Here is a 14,339-nt window from a genome sequence, read left to right as displayed (position 1 = left end):
AGCCCCTGATGGTTTTTGAGACGCCTGGGCAGGCACAGGCTGAGAAGCCGGCTGTCCCACATTAGGTATGTCGTCAAACCTTTTATGTAAGGAGTCGACACTATCACGTAATTCCTTCCACAGCACCATCCACTCAGGTGTCGACCCCGCAGGGGGTGACATCACATTTACAGGCATCTGCTCCGCCTCCACATAAGCCTCCTCATCAAACATGTCGACACAGCCGTACCGACACACCACAAACACACAGGGAATGCTCTGACAGAGGACAGGACCCCACAAAGCCCTTTGGGGAGACAGAGAGAGAGAGTATGCCAGCACACACCAGAGCGCTATATAACACTGGGATCCCACTATCAATGAGTGTTTTCCCTATAGCTGCTTTTTTATATATATTACATATATATATATCTATACTGCGCCTAAATTTAGTGCCCCCCCCTCTCTTTTTTACCCTTCTGTAGTATTCTCAGACTGCAGGGGAGAGCCAGGGAGCTTCCTTCCAGCGGAACTGTGAGGGAAAAATGGCGCCAGTGTGCTGAGGGAGAAGCCCCGCCCCCTTTTCGGCTGACTTTCTCCCGCTTTTTCTGTGATACTGGCAGGGGTAATTTTACATCTATATAGCCTCTGGGACTATATATGATGTATATTTTGCCAGCCAAGGTGTTATTTATTGCCCTCAGGGCGCCCCCCCCCCCAGCGCCCTGCACCCATCAGTGACCGAAGTGTGAGGTGTACATGAGGAGCAATGGCGCACAGCTGCAGTGCTGTGCGCTACCTTGGTGAAGACCGAAGTCTTCTGCCGCCGATTTTCCGGACCTTCTTCGTGCTTCGGCTCTGTAAGGGGGACGGCGGCGCGGCTCCGGGAACGAACACCAAGGTCGGGTCCTGCGGTCGATCCCTCTGGAGCTAATGGTGTCCAGTAGCCTAAGAAGCCCAAACTACCACCTGTTAGGTAGGTTCGCTTCTTCTCCCCTTAGTCCCTCGCTGCAGTGAGTCTGTTGCCAGCAGATCTCACTGAAAATAAAAAACCTAAATATACTTTCTTTCTAGGTGCTCAGGAGAGCCCCTAGTGTGCATCCAGCTCAGCCGGGCACAAGAATCTAACTGAGGTCTGGAGGAGGGTCTTAGTGGGAGGAGCCAGTGCACACCAGTAGTCTAAAATCTTTCTTTATAGCTGTGCCCAGTCTCCTGCGGAGCCGCTAATCCCTATGGTCCTTACGGAGTCCCCAGCATCCACTTAGGACGATAGAGAAATATATACAGGTTGAGTATCCCATATCCAAATATTCCGAAATACGGAATATTCCGAAATACGGACTTTTTTGAGTGAGACTGAGATAGTGAAACCTTTGTTTTTTTGATGGCTCAATGTACACAAATTTGTTTAATACACAAAGTTATTAAAAATATTGTATTAAATGACCTTCAGGCTGTGTGTATAAGGTGTATATGAAACATAAATGAATTGTGTGAATGTAGACACACTTTGTTTAATGCACAAAGTTTTAAAAAATATTGGTTAAAATTACCTTCAGGCTGTGTGTATAAGGTGTATATGTAACAAATGCATTCTGTGCTTAGATTTAGGTCCCATCACCATGATATCTCATTATGGTATGCAATTATTCCAAAATACGGAAAAATCCCATATCCAAAATACCTCTGGTCCCAAGCATTTTGGATAAGGGATACTCAACCTGTATATATTATTTTTTCTTTTTCAGAAACTGCTTCTAGCTGCATGGATATTATTAACATTTATTAATTTGGATCAGGGGCGTCAGAACGTTTTTAGTTTGGGGGGGGGGGGGGAGATATAATTTCAGTTTGGCGCCCCTAGCTTCCCAGCACACTGCAACAGTGGTGACATGCTAATCATATGTGTGGGTGCATCATTACTGTATAATTAGCATTACCTGCAGCATGGTGACCACATGACGGGTTCAGCAGGTATATGACAGTTTTGGTGGCAAATTCAAAGCCGACCTTCACTCCAAACATCAGGCAAAGCAGCACCAGCAGCAGGTTCTTGCCCAGGCTATCCAGGCGGGTAGCGTCTGCCGGAAGGTCCCTGTTCCATGGCTTCCCCCGGCAGTCCTACGCAGAAAAAAAACCCGAGCTCCAGTCGTGACACCAGCAGCAGGACCCGGCTCTCACTAAGCTGCTCTTGTGTGGACAGGAAGGACGCGCACTTCGGGCCCCCATTGCTGGCCTGGAGTCCAGCCCTCCATACAACCAGTCGGAGTAGTAGGACATGATTTTCTTCTCGGTCAGCAGCAAACTGCCCCACCCCCCGCTGCCTCCTTCCTGTCAGAACATGATCAAATGCATGGCCCATGTGTCTAAGTCAGTCGCCGGGAGCAGGGTGCATAAGTTTATGCCTGGAGGCAATATAGTCAGTGGTGCCCCGTCCCCACCAGTGGCTCCAGCTGACACATATGCCTAACCCTAACCTTCCCTTCATGCAGCCTAACCCTACCACCCTTCCCTTCGGCCGTGGGATCCTGTAAGCTGGGATGTCAATGGGAGGCAATCAGTTTGCCGGCTGTTGGAATCCCAACAGTTAGGATACTGACGCTGGAATCCCGACAGCCAACAGCTGGAATACCGGCTCACAGGGGCAATACCCACTCGTGGGTGTCCACGACACTCATAGAGTAGGAATGGATCCTGTGGCGAGCGCAGCGAGCCACCGAGCCCGCAAAGGGCTTCATAGCGCTCGCCGCCTGCCGGCATTCTGACGGGCATAATGCCACTGTCGGGATATTGACAGCCGGCATCCCGCCCGCTGGTAATACATATGTATTCCATGTCAATTACATCCCATATCAATATATATTCATAAATTAAAACAATGCTTACCTGGCATTCTTAAGTGGTGTTGAACGTGGTTGGTCGTCCATTCCTCATGCACCTTCTGATCGGCAGCCAGCAAAGCCATTTTGTGAGGCAGCAGAGGCACACATGGATAAAGGGGCAAAGGCACACAGGTGACATGCATATAGGGAGAGAGCAGGGGGACAGATGAGGAGGGGCAGAGGCACACATATGTGGGGGGGGCAGAGGCACAGATATGAGGGGGGGCAGAGTCATGGATATGGGGAGGGGGCAAAGGAAAGATGGGAAAGAGCAAAAGCACATATAGAGAGGGCATAGGCACAGATATGGGGCAGGGGCACACAGATAGGGATTGGCCAGAGGAACAGAAGTGAGAGGGGGCAGAGGTACAGATATGGGGAAGGGGCAGAGGCAGGAATGGTAAGGACAGTGACAGTCTGTATAGCATAGAAGAGATGGGGAACCTGTGTGCTCTGCAGTGCTGTCCCACTCACAATGGCATTTACTGTGTGTCTGCAGTGTTGCACATTATGCTCGGGGAATTTGGAGCAGTGGGGAGGAGTGAAGGAGAGCAGAGGGCGGGCCGCAAACTGAGACAGAGCTGAAGGGATCCGTTTTAATTCCTGAAAGTGCAGCGGTGATGCAGCGGAGGAGGCAGAGGGCGGCGGTGATGCAGTGGAGGAGGCAGAGGGCGGCGGCGGTGCAACAGAGGAGGCAGCTGTGGTCGGCGACCTTTGGTGCGGTTCCAATGATCGCCACTACTATTTCAAATCTGCCACGGACCGGCTGCTCCTGATTGGCTGCCAGCTCGAGAGAGGTCTGTGACATGCAGATGCGGTGGCGGGGATCTTCTTCAGTCAGTGCTCGAAGTGCCGGCCCATTTTGAGCTATATATATATATATATATATATATATATATATATATATATATATATATATATATATATAGCCAGGAGGAAACAGACAGCGGCACTCAAGAGACTCATTTAAAGTGGATAAAGTGCAAAAATGTTTAATCCATGATGGAATCGGGTCACTTTTTTTTTTTGTTTTTTTTTTATAATGACGTACATATAAGGATCCCCACCCTTTACAAATCCTACATTAGCCATTGGAGAGGGAGTGAGAGAGGAAGTGGGAGCGGGCGGGAGAGTCTCTTACCTGACTCAACCCAGTCCCAGCAGGTCTGTAATGAAGGGAAGGCAGGCACTTCTCTGCATTAGGCCACACCCCCTTTAACACCCGCGAATCGCGGCACTTCTCCGTGCCGTGAGCCAGCCTTGGTAAGGGGAGGGGGTGAGAGGGCGGCGGGCGGCCCCGTTGAACTGGGTCTGGGAGGAGGAGGGTCTACACACAGCCGCATCCTGCCGCTGCTGCTCAGTCCCTGCATGGAGGTTGTGATGTGCGGTCTTTCAGATGACCGCACATCGCTCCTCCTTTATATCGGTGGCGGCGCCTCTCCTATTTTGGGGGGTGCTAGCTGTCCCCTTGCCCCCCCAGTTCCGACGCCTCTGATTTGGATCAACATATTCCATAGTGCCTTACAGCAGTGGTTCTCAACCGCGGTGCTCAAGTACCCCCAACAGTTCATGTTTTCCAGGTCTCCTCACAGGATTGCAAGTGAAATAATTTGCTCCACCTGTGGTTCTTTTAAAATGTGTCGGTGAGTAATGAATACACCTGTGCACCTGCTAAGTGACCTGGAAAACATGAACTGTTGGGGGTACTTGGGGGCCGAGGTTGAGAACCACTGCCTTACAGGGGTAAAACAAAACAGTGATAGTAGTGTGACTGGGTTTTAAAAGACAGAAAAAGGAGTTAACACTGCCTGTTTCATAAGCCTATAATCTATAGATTTGAGCAGTGCAGTTTGGAAGGGAAAGCAGTGCTTTGTACAGTACCTATGCGGTGAGCATCTTAAAAGGCTGCATACTTAGCAAGCTATTAAAATGTACCAAGATAGGGTATGGGTCTTACCCAACTTATGTCGACCACTGAAGGTAGACATGGGCATTAGGTCGACATGTACTAGGTCGACATGAGGTTTTTGACTGTTTTTGGTGTAGTTTTCTTCGTAATGTGACCAGGAACCCCAATTAGTGCACAGTGTTCACTCGCCATGCTTCGGGCAAGGTGACTCGCTCCGCAACTGCTTCGCTCGGCACAGGTTACCGTTCCAATCGTAGTCCACGTGGATCGTCAAGCATGGAAAAATTTAAATAAACAATTTAAAAAACTAATGTCGACCTTTTAACCTGTCGAACTAATGACCATGTCGACCTAGCAACCGTATCTCCCAAGATCAGGTCAAAAAGATGACAGGTCCCTTTTAATCCCCACCCCTCCTGGTAGAGTGCATATCTAACCAAAGAAGAAAGACAGGGATTCTCAATAGGTCTGTGGCATTACTGGGTTTGTCTTGGGGTTTCTGGATCATCTGTAACACCCTGGGTTACAGTAAGTAATCCATGTAAGTATTCAAATAGGAAATTACCATAACCACACAGTGCAGTACTGTTCGTTCCTTAAAAAATAAAATAAAAAAAAAAGCGTAAAAAATATCCTGATGCCTAAGCAGTGATCGTAAATAATTACAAGTGTAGATATAAGTTAATGTTATTTTTTACTAACATATGTATATAGCATACACAAAAAGATAAAAAAATAAGATTTTAAACCTACCGGTAAATCTTTTTCTCCTAGTCCGTAGAGGATGCTGGGGACTCCGTAAGGACCATGGGGTATAGACAGGCTCCGCAGGAGATATGCGCACCTATAAAGAACTTTTTGTATGGGTGTGCACTGGCTCCTCCCTCTATGTCCCTCCTCCAGACCTCAGTTAGAGAACTGTGCACAGAGGAGATTAACAATATGAGGAAAGGATTTTGTTAACCTAAGGGCAAGATTCATACCAGCCCACACCAATCATACCATATAACCTGGAGTACACATAACCAGTTAACAGTATGAACAAAAAACAGTATCCGTCAAAGACCGATTCCAACTGTAACATAACCCTTATGTAAGCAATAACTCTATACAAGTCTTGCAGAGGTAGTCCGCACTGGGACGGGCGCCCAGCATCCTCTACGGACTAGGAGAAAAAGATTTACCGGTAGGTTTAAAATCTTATTTTCTCTTACGTCCTAGAGGATGCTGGGGACTCCGTAAGGACCATGGGGTTTATACCAAAGCTCCAGACCGGGCGGGAGAGTGCGGATGACTCAGCAGCACCGACTGAGCAAATGCGAGGTCCTCGTCAGCCAGGGTATCAAACTTGTAGAATTTAGTAAAAGTGTTTGAACCCGACCAAGTAGCTGCTCGGCAAAGCTGTAAAGCCGAGACGCCTCGGGCAGCCGCCCAAGAAGAGCCCACCTTCCTAGTGGAATGGGCCTTTACCGAATTTGGTAACGGCAATCCAGCCGTAGAATGAGCCTGCTGAATCGTGTTACAGATCCAGCGAGCAAGTGTCTGCTTAGAAGCAGGTGCGCCAACCTTGTCGGCCACATACAGGACAAACAGGGATTCTGTTTTCCTCACTCTAGCTGTCCTAGCTACATAAATCCTCAAGGCCCTGAATACATCCAAGGACTTGGAGTCCTCCAAGTCACTCGTAGCCACAGGCACCACAATAGGTCGGTTCATATGAAATGAAGACACCACCTTAGGCAGAAATTGAGGATGAGTCCTCAATTCCGCTCTATCCACATGAAAAATCAAGTAGGGGCTCTTGTGAGACAAGGCCGCCAATTCTGACACCCGCCTTGCAGATGCCAAGGTCAATAACATGACCACCTTCCAGGTGAGAAATTTCAATTCAACCGTTTGAAGGGGCTCAAACCAGTGAGACTTAAGGAACTGTAACACCACGTTAAGGTCCCAGGGTGCCACTGGGGGCACAAAAGGAGGCTGTATGTGCAGCACTCCCTTTACAAAAGTCTGGACTTCTGGTAGAGTAGCCAATTCCTTCTGAAAGAATATAGATAGGGCCGAAATCTGTACTTTAATAGAGCCTAATTTCAGGCCAATATCCACTCCTGTCTGTAGGAAGTGGAGAAAACGGCCCAGATGGAAATCTTCCGTAGGAGCATTCTTGGTTTCACACCAAGAGACATACTTCCGCCAGATACGGTGATAATGTTTCGCCGTCACCTCCTTCCTAGCCTTTATCAGAGAAGGTATAACCTCCTCCGGAATACCTTTCCCAGCTAGGTTTCGGCGTTCAACCGCCATGCTGTCAAACGAAACCGCGGTAAGTCTTGGAACACGCAGGGCCCCTGCTGCAACAGGTCCTCCCTGAGAGGAAGGGGCCACGGATCTTCTGGGGTCATTTCCTGAAGATCTGAGTACCAGGCCCTTCGAGGCCAGTCTGGAACAATGAGTATTGTCTGTACTCTTTTTTGTCTTATGATCCTCAAAACTTTTGCGATGAGAGGAAGAGGAGAAAACACATAGACCGAATGAAACACCCACGGTGTCACCAGGGTGTCTACCGCTACTGCCTGAGGGTCCCTGGACCTGGCACAGTACCTCCGAAGCTTCTTGTTGAGGCGTGACGCCATCATGTCTATTTGAGGAATTCCCCAGAGACCTGTTATCTCTGCAAAGACTTCTTGATGAAGTCCCCACTCTCCTGGATGGAGATCGTGTCTGCTGAGGAAGTCTGCTTCCCAGTTGTCCACTCCCGGAATAAAGACAGCTGACAGAGCGCTTACGTGATTTTCCGCCCAGCGAAGAATTCTGGTGGCCTCCGCCATCGCGACTCTGCTCCTTGTTCCGCCTTGGCGGTTCACATGAGCCACTGCTGTGACATTGTCTGATTGAATCAGAACTGGTAGGTCGCGAAGAAGTGCCTCTGCTTGTCATAGGCCGTTGTATATGGCTCTTAATTCCAGGACGTTGATGTGCAGACAAGCCTCCTGACTTGACTACAGTCCCGGAAAGATTCTTCCTTGTGTGACTGCTCCCCACCCTCGGAGGCTCGCGTCCGTGGTCACCAGAACCCAGTCCTGAATGCCGAACCTGCGACCCTCTAGAAGGTGAGCACTGTGCAGCCACCACAGGAGAGATACTCTGGCCCTGGGGGACAGTGTTATCGTCTGATGTATTTGTAGATGGGACCCGGACCACTTGTCTAGAAGGTCCCACTGAAAAGTCCTTGCATGAAACCTGCCGAAGGGGATGGCCTCGTAGGCTGCCACCATTTTTCCCAGAACTCGAGTGCATTGATGAACTGACACTCTTTTTGGCTTTAGCAGGTCTCTGACCATGGTCTGGAGATCCTGGACTTTTTCCGACGAGAGAAAAACCTTCTTTCGTTCCGTGTCCAGAATCATGCCTAGGAACAATAGTCGAGTCGTTGGAACCAATTGAGACTTTGGCAGATTTAGAATCCAACCGTGCTGTTGGAGTACTCTCAGGGAGAGCGCCACGTTCTTCAGCAACTGATCTCTTGATCTTGCCTTTATCAGGAGATCATCCAAGTATGGGATAATTGTGACTCCTTGTTTGCGCAGGAGCACCATCATTTACGCCATCACCTTGGTGAAAATCCTCGGGGCCGTGGAAAGCCCAAACGGCAACGTCTGAAACTGGTAATGACAGTCCTGTACAGCGAATCTCAGGTACTCCTGATGAGAGGGATGTATGGGGACATGAAGGTAAGCATCCTTTATGTCTAACGACACCATAAAATCCCCCCCTTCTAGGCTGGACATAACAGCTCGGAGCGATTCCATCTTGAATTTGAATTTTTTCATGTACAGGTTTAGGGATTTTAGATTCAAAATGGGTCTGACCGAACCATCCGGCTTCGGAACCACAAACAGGGTCGAATAATACCCTTTTCCCTGTTGGGCCAGGGGGACCTTGACAATCACTTGCTGCTGGTACAGCGTTTGAATTGCAGCTAACACTACTTCCCTCCCTTGGGGAGAAGCTGGTAAGGCAGACTTGAAAAATCGGCGAGGGGGCACCTCTTCAAAATCCAGCCTGTAGCCTTGGGAATTAATTTCCATCGCACAAGGATCCACGTCTGACCGAACCCAGACCTGGCTGAATAATCGAAGGCGCGTCCCCACCGGTGCGGACTCCCTTAGGGGAGCCCCAGCCTCATGCGGTGGATTTTGCAGAAGCCGGGGAGGACTTCTGCTCCTGGGAACTAGCCGAAGCAGGTGTTCTTTTTCCTCTGCCCTTACCTCTGGCAAGGAAGGAGGAGCCCCGACCTCTTTTGGGCTTATGCGACCGAAAGGACTGCATCTGATACTGTGGAGTTTTCTTTTGCTGTTGGGGAACAAAAGGTAAAAAGGTAGATTTACCCGCGGTAGCTGTGGAAACCAGATCCGCGAGCCCCTCCCCAAACAACACGTCACCCTTGTAAGGTAAAACCTCCATATGCTTTTTCGAGTCCGCATCACCTGTCCATTGACGGGTCCACAAGGCTCGTCTCGCAGAAATAGCCATGGCATTGGCTCTGGAACCCAGCAGTCCAATGTCTCTCTGAGCATCTCTCATATATAAGACTGCGTCCTTAACATCGGCTAATGTTAATAAAATGGTATCCCTGTCTAGGGTATTAAGGTCAGCTGACAAGGTATCTGTCCAAGTTGCAACTGCGCTACATACCCATGCCGACGCAATTGCCGGCCTGAGCAAAGCACCAGTATGTGTATACATAGACTTTAAAGTAGTCTCCTGCCTGCGGTCCGCAGGATCTTTGAGGGCTGCCGTGTCTGGAGACGGCAGCGCCACCTTTTTGGACAGGCGTGTTAAAGCCTTGTCCACTGTGGGAGAGGACTCCCAACGTACCCTGTCCTGCGTAGGGAAAGGGTACGCCATAAGAATCCTTTTGGGAATCTGCAGTTTCTTATCTGGAGTTTCCCAAGCTTTTTCAAATAACTCGTTAAGTTCATGAGATGGGGGAAAGGTTACTACTTGCTACTTCCCCTTAAACATGTGTACCCTCGTGTCGGGAACAGAGGGTTCATCAGTGATATGTAAAACATCTTTTATTGCGATAATCATACACTGAATGCTTTTTGTCACCCTAGGGTGCAATCTAGCTTCATCGTAGTCAACACTGGAGTCAAGACTCCATGTCGGTATCTGTGTCCACTATTTGTGACAAGGGACGTTTCTGAGACCCTGAAGGGCCCTGTGAGTCGGTCCAATCCGTGGACTGACCCCCTGTTGTCTCCCTGGACTCTGCTTTGTCCAGTCTCTTATGTAGTGATGCCACACTTGCATTTAACATATGCCACATATCCATCCACTATTTAGTCGGCACCACCGACGAGGACTCACCACTCATCTGCTCCACCTCCTCCTTGGAAGAGCCTTCCGCTTCAAACATGCCGACACGCACGTACCGACACCCCACACACACCGGGATATAGCTATAAGGGACAATTCCCTAATAAGGCCCTTTGGAGAGACAGAGAGAGAGTATGCCAGCACACACCCAGTGCTCACTGACCCTGGAGAAATACCAGACAGCGCTTTTTGATATAATATAACTCACTGCGCCAAGAATTGTGCCCCCCCTCCTCTTTTTAAGCCCTCTGTCCTGAATTCAGCAGGGGAGAGTCCGGGGAGCCAGCGTCTCTGCAGCCTCTGTGGAGAAATGGCGCTGGTTAGTGCTGAGGAACAAGCTCCGCCCCCTCCAGCGGCGGGCTTTGGTCCCACTACAAATTTTACAAAAAATGGCGGGGGTTCACATATTTACTGCCTCTGCAGCCTAATATCTCCCAATATGCCAATTCTGAGGTTTATTGCTGCCCAGGGCGCCCCCCCCTGCGCCCTGCACCCATCTGTGCCTGCTGTGTGTGTGTGTCCCGGGAGCAATGGCGGGCAGCGTTACCGCTGCGCGCTTACCTCTGTGAAGATCAGAAGTCTTCTGCCGCCTTTGAAGTCTTCTTTCATCTCATACTCACCCGGCTTCAATCTTCCGGCTCTGCGAGGAGGACGGCGGCGCGGCTCTGGGACGAACGGCAGGGTGAGATCTGCGTTCCGACTCCCTCTGAAGCTAATGGTGTTCAGTAGCCTAAGAAGCAGAGCCTATCAGTTAAGTAGGTCTGCTTCTCTCTCCTCAGTCCCACGATGCAGGGAGGCTGTTGCCAGCAGTGCTCCCTGAAAATAAAAAAACTAACAAGATTCTTTAAACAGAGAAACTCAGGAGAGCTCCCTGTAATGCACCCTATCTCCTCTGGGCACAAGATCTAACTGAGGTCTGGAGGAGGGGCATAGAGGGAGGAACCAGTGCACACCCATACTAAAAGTTCTTTATAGGTGCCCATGTCTCCTGCGGAGCCCGTCTATACCCCATGGTCCTTACGGAGTCCCCAGCATCCTCTAGGACGTAAGAGAAATATTATACACTAATATTTAACTTCCTTGCTTTAAAGATATGGATATATTCTAATGAGTAATTTTATCAGCCATGTCCATACTGATGTGATCCAGATGCCATCCTTAATCCTGACAAATGCTTTAACCACTTGCCTAGGATGGTCGCATCAGATGCGACCATACCAGGCTGTGCTGTTCTCATCTGATGCGACCTGTCAGAAAGCTCAGTGCGGTTGCAGGAAGGTAATAAACATCAATGTTTATAAAAAATTATTATTATTTTTTTTTTATAGAATTGTATTGGATATACTTTGTTTTTTGGAAAAAAAATATTTGTTAATTGGTTAAGGGAGAAGCTAGGGGTTTGACAGCTACCTACCTGAGGAAGCGCTTTCTCTTCTTAGCAGAGTCATCCGGAGTCTTGAAATTTTTGTTGAGTTTCTTCTCCGGTGTCTGTAACAGAATCTGTGCCGTTTTTAACCAGTTACTCGCTGATTTCCCAGAAGATGGTATAACATTTTCACCTCCTACTGAAATGTCCTGCCTGGCTGCTGGCAAAGTAGGTTCATCTGGTGGATCATCAGACAAATATTCAACAATGTCGATGGCCTACAATACAAAAGCACAAAAACTTATTGTCGTGATGGGAAAAGCTAACACCAAGCTGAATCCATTATATGCCATTTAAGCTGGGTACGCAATAGACGATATTTGTCCGATTCCGACGGATCAGAATGACAAATCGTTAAAATTGTACAGTGTGCACGATCTGCGTGCCCCTGCGGTCATTAGCGACGTCGTCTAGTTAACGCTACAGTAGGGCCGACAGAAGAGATCGCTAACAATAGCCATGCTACTGCCCTAGTCATCGGCAAGTGTACAGTATATGCACTTTCCGATGTAGGACTGGGTACACATCATCTAGTGTGGTTACAAGTAACTAAGATAAGAAATCAAAGTTTGGATGTTTGTCAGAGGCTTATGCTGGATACACACTAGACGATATTTCGCGAGGCAATCGTCAGGTGTATATACCCGATATGTCTTAGAATTACATTGTTCTCAGACATATCGCGTCAGTCATGCAGCCCAGCCAATGGCCGATATATTTCTGAGATATATTGGTGCATCTGGCTGTGTGTACGTGCAGTTCGCCGAAAGTCCATACACTAGCAGCAGGTATTGACATCCCAGCTGGACGGGCAAATTCAAATGTCTACCCAGCTGTGATGTCAGGACAACACATTGAGCGGCCAATTAGCAAGTGTATATCCTTAGCTGGCTAGCCGGATATGTCAGCGAAACGGCGGGTCAACTGACAAGGTGTGTACCCAGCTTTAGAAATGTACATCACTCCATATTAAGAAAGTCTAAACAAATGGCAGAGTTATTCACAACTTAAAATGTAGTCACAAAACTATGGAGAATAACTGGCTATGAAACACTTGCTCCTGTAGCAATAATATGCTAAATTATATACTGTATCTCTCCCCCTTAGTTCTGAGCATAGTATACACACCTGTAAAATGTACATGGAATTCAGTAATTTGAAATAAGTTTGGAAGTACAGTAATAGAAATTTTTGTGTTTTGATCTAGCACTAATTGCAGTAAAATTCTGGTGTATTTGTGGATGGAGCACAGTAGAAGCATAACCAAAAAGATCCTTTGAATATCAGTATTAACTTTGTTTGCGCATGACACACACATTGATGCATACTCCCTGGATTTTTCACCATCTGTGTTGGCACGTGTTACTGAATGTTTTTCCTCAACTTCATCTTAGATGTCCTCTGGCCGGGTGGTCTTCAGGTTGCCGGCGGCCGGGCTCCCGTCGACCACCATACCGGCGCCGGAATCCCGACAGCTTTCCTCCCTCTTGGGGGACCACGACCCTCCTGGAGGGAGAATAGACAGCGTGGCGGGCAGCATGGCGAGCGCAGCGAGCCCGCAAGGGGCTCATTTGTGCTCACCAAGTTATCGGTAAGCCGGCGGTCGGGATTCCGGCACCGGTATGCTGGCTGCCGGGAGCCCGACCGCCGGTATCACATACTACACCCCCTCTGGCCACCTTAAACTCAACCATTCAACAGAAGCTACAGTAATTACCTGACAACTTTAATTCTGTAAGCAACACAACCATAAACCCTACACGCTAACCTTGCTGCCTAGGTGTCATCCTTGTTTCAGAACATTCTTTTCTTCCCCACATCCAATATGTACATTCTGTTACATAGATCTAAGAAATATCTCCAAGAAATATCTTCAGTAACATGCACAATTATCTTACTGAATACACTGCAAAATCTTTAATTCATGCAACACTAATCTCCAGCACTTAATATTGAAATGTCTACTTTTCCTGCATTCATTATTTCGCCTTACAATCTGCTTTGAATACAGTGGCAGGACTAGCTTTTCGCAGAAAACTTTATTTTTACAAACAAATTACACTTATCCCATGAAACACATGGCAAAAGAGTTTACAATCTATGAGGTGTGGGATAGAATTAATATGAAGGCAGTGGAATACCACTTGTAGTTGGTGATAGAAAAATGGTCTGTGGCTAGTGTTAAACTCAGAATTATCTGCCTCCAATATTAAAACGTAATTATCAACAGGCATTTATAGCTAGCCTTTAGTAGTACAGTTCGATCAAGGAAGGACAGCTTAATGCGTAACCATGGACTGTGAACGAAGCCACAGGTAAGATCTTTATAATCATATAGCAAGTCAGTTGTGGTATATACTTGGGGGCATGGGGCTCCTTGGGATTGCTCTGGCTAGGCCACTTTGGGGCATTGGCATCTAACATTTTTAACACTTATATCACACAGTGTTTGTTTTTTTTTTTATTTATGTTACATTTTCACACATCTATCGTTCACTTTTAACACTGATCAGCTACAGTATTTTCACTTTTTAACACTTTCATACTTTACTGCCGTCTTCTCTCTGTACACATGGTGAGATTTATCTGTCCAATCTGTCTGGTGAGAACAAAAATCTGGCAATGGATGAGAGCAAATGACAATCAACCATTTTCTCCCAAACACTGGAAAATGGATTAAAACTATTGATTTAACACATTTTTCCAAACAAACTGATTTAACCTATTTGTTTGAACAACCATTGTCTATTTTCCAGTGGTT

At 47.8% G+C, this 14,339-nt stretch overlaps 1 protein-coding gene across 7 annotated transcripts in view; it reads right to left on the bottom strand.

Annotated features, from left to right (window-relative positions):
- The window catches only part of SPIDR (scaffold protein involved in DNA repair), a 1,299,263-nt gene that overhangs the window by 889,406 nt on the left and 395,518 nt on the right, over positions 1 to 14,339 (bottom strand). For all 7 annotated transcript variants that reach the window (XM_063923689.1, XM_063923686.1, XM_063923690.1 and 4 more), the window contains one exon: positions 11,567 to 11,796. In XM_063923689.1, coding sequence (XP_063779759.1) covers positions 11,567 to 11,796 — 230 coding nt within the window. The remainder of the gene's footprint in view (positions 1 to 11,566; positions 11,797 to 14,339) is intronic.

Source organism: Pseudophryne corroboree, chromosome 5 (genome assembly GCF_028390025.1).
Source record: "Pseudophryne corroboree isolate aPseCor3 chromosome 5, aPseCor3.hap2, whole genome shotgun sequence".
NCBI classification, from domain to species: domain Eukaryota; kingdom Metazoa; phylum Chordata; class Amphibia; order Anura; family Myobatrachidae; genus Pseudophryne; species Pseudophryne corroboree.
The sequence above is the reverse complement of the archived record's forward strand: the minus strand, read 5'-3'. Positions and strand labels throughout refer to the sequence as shown.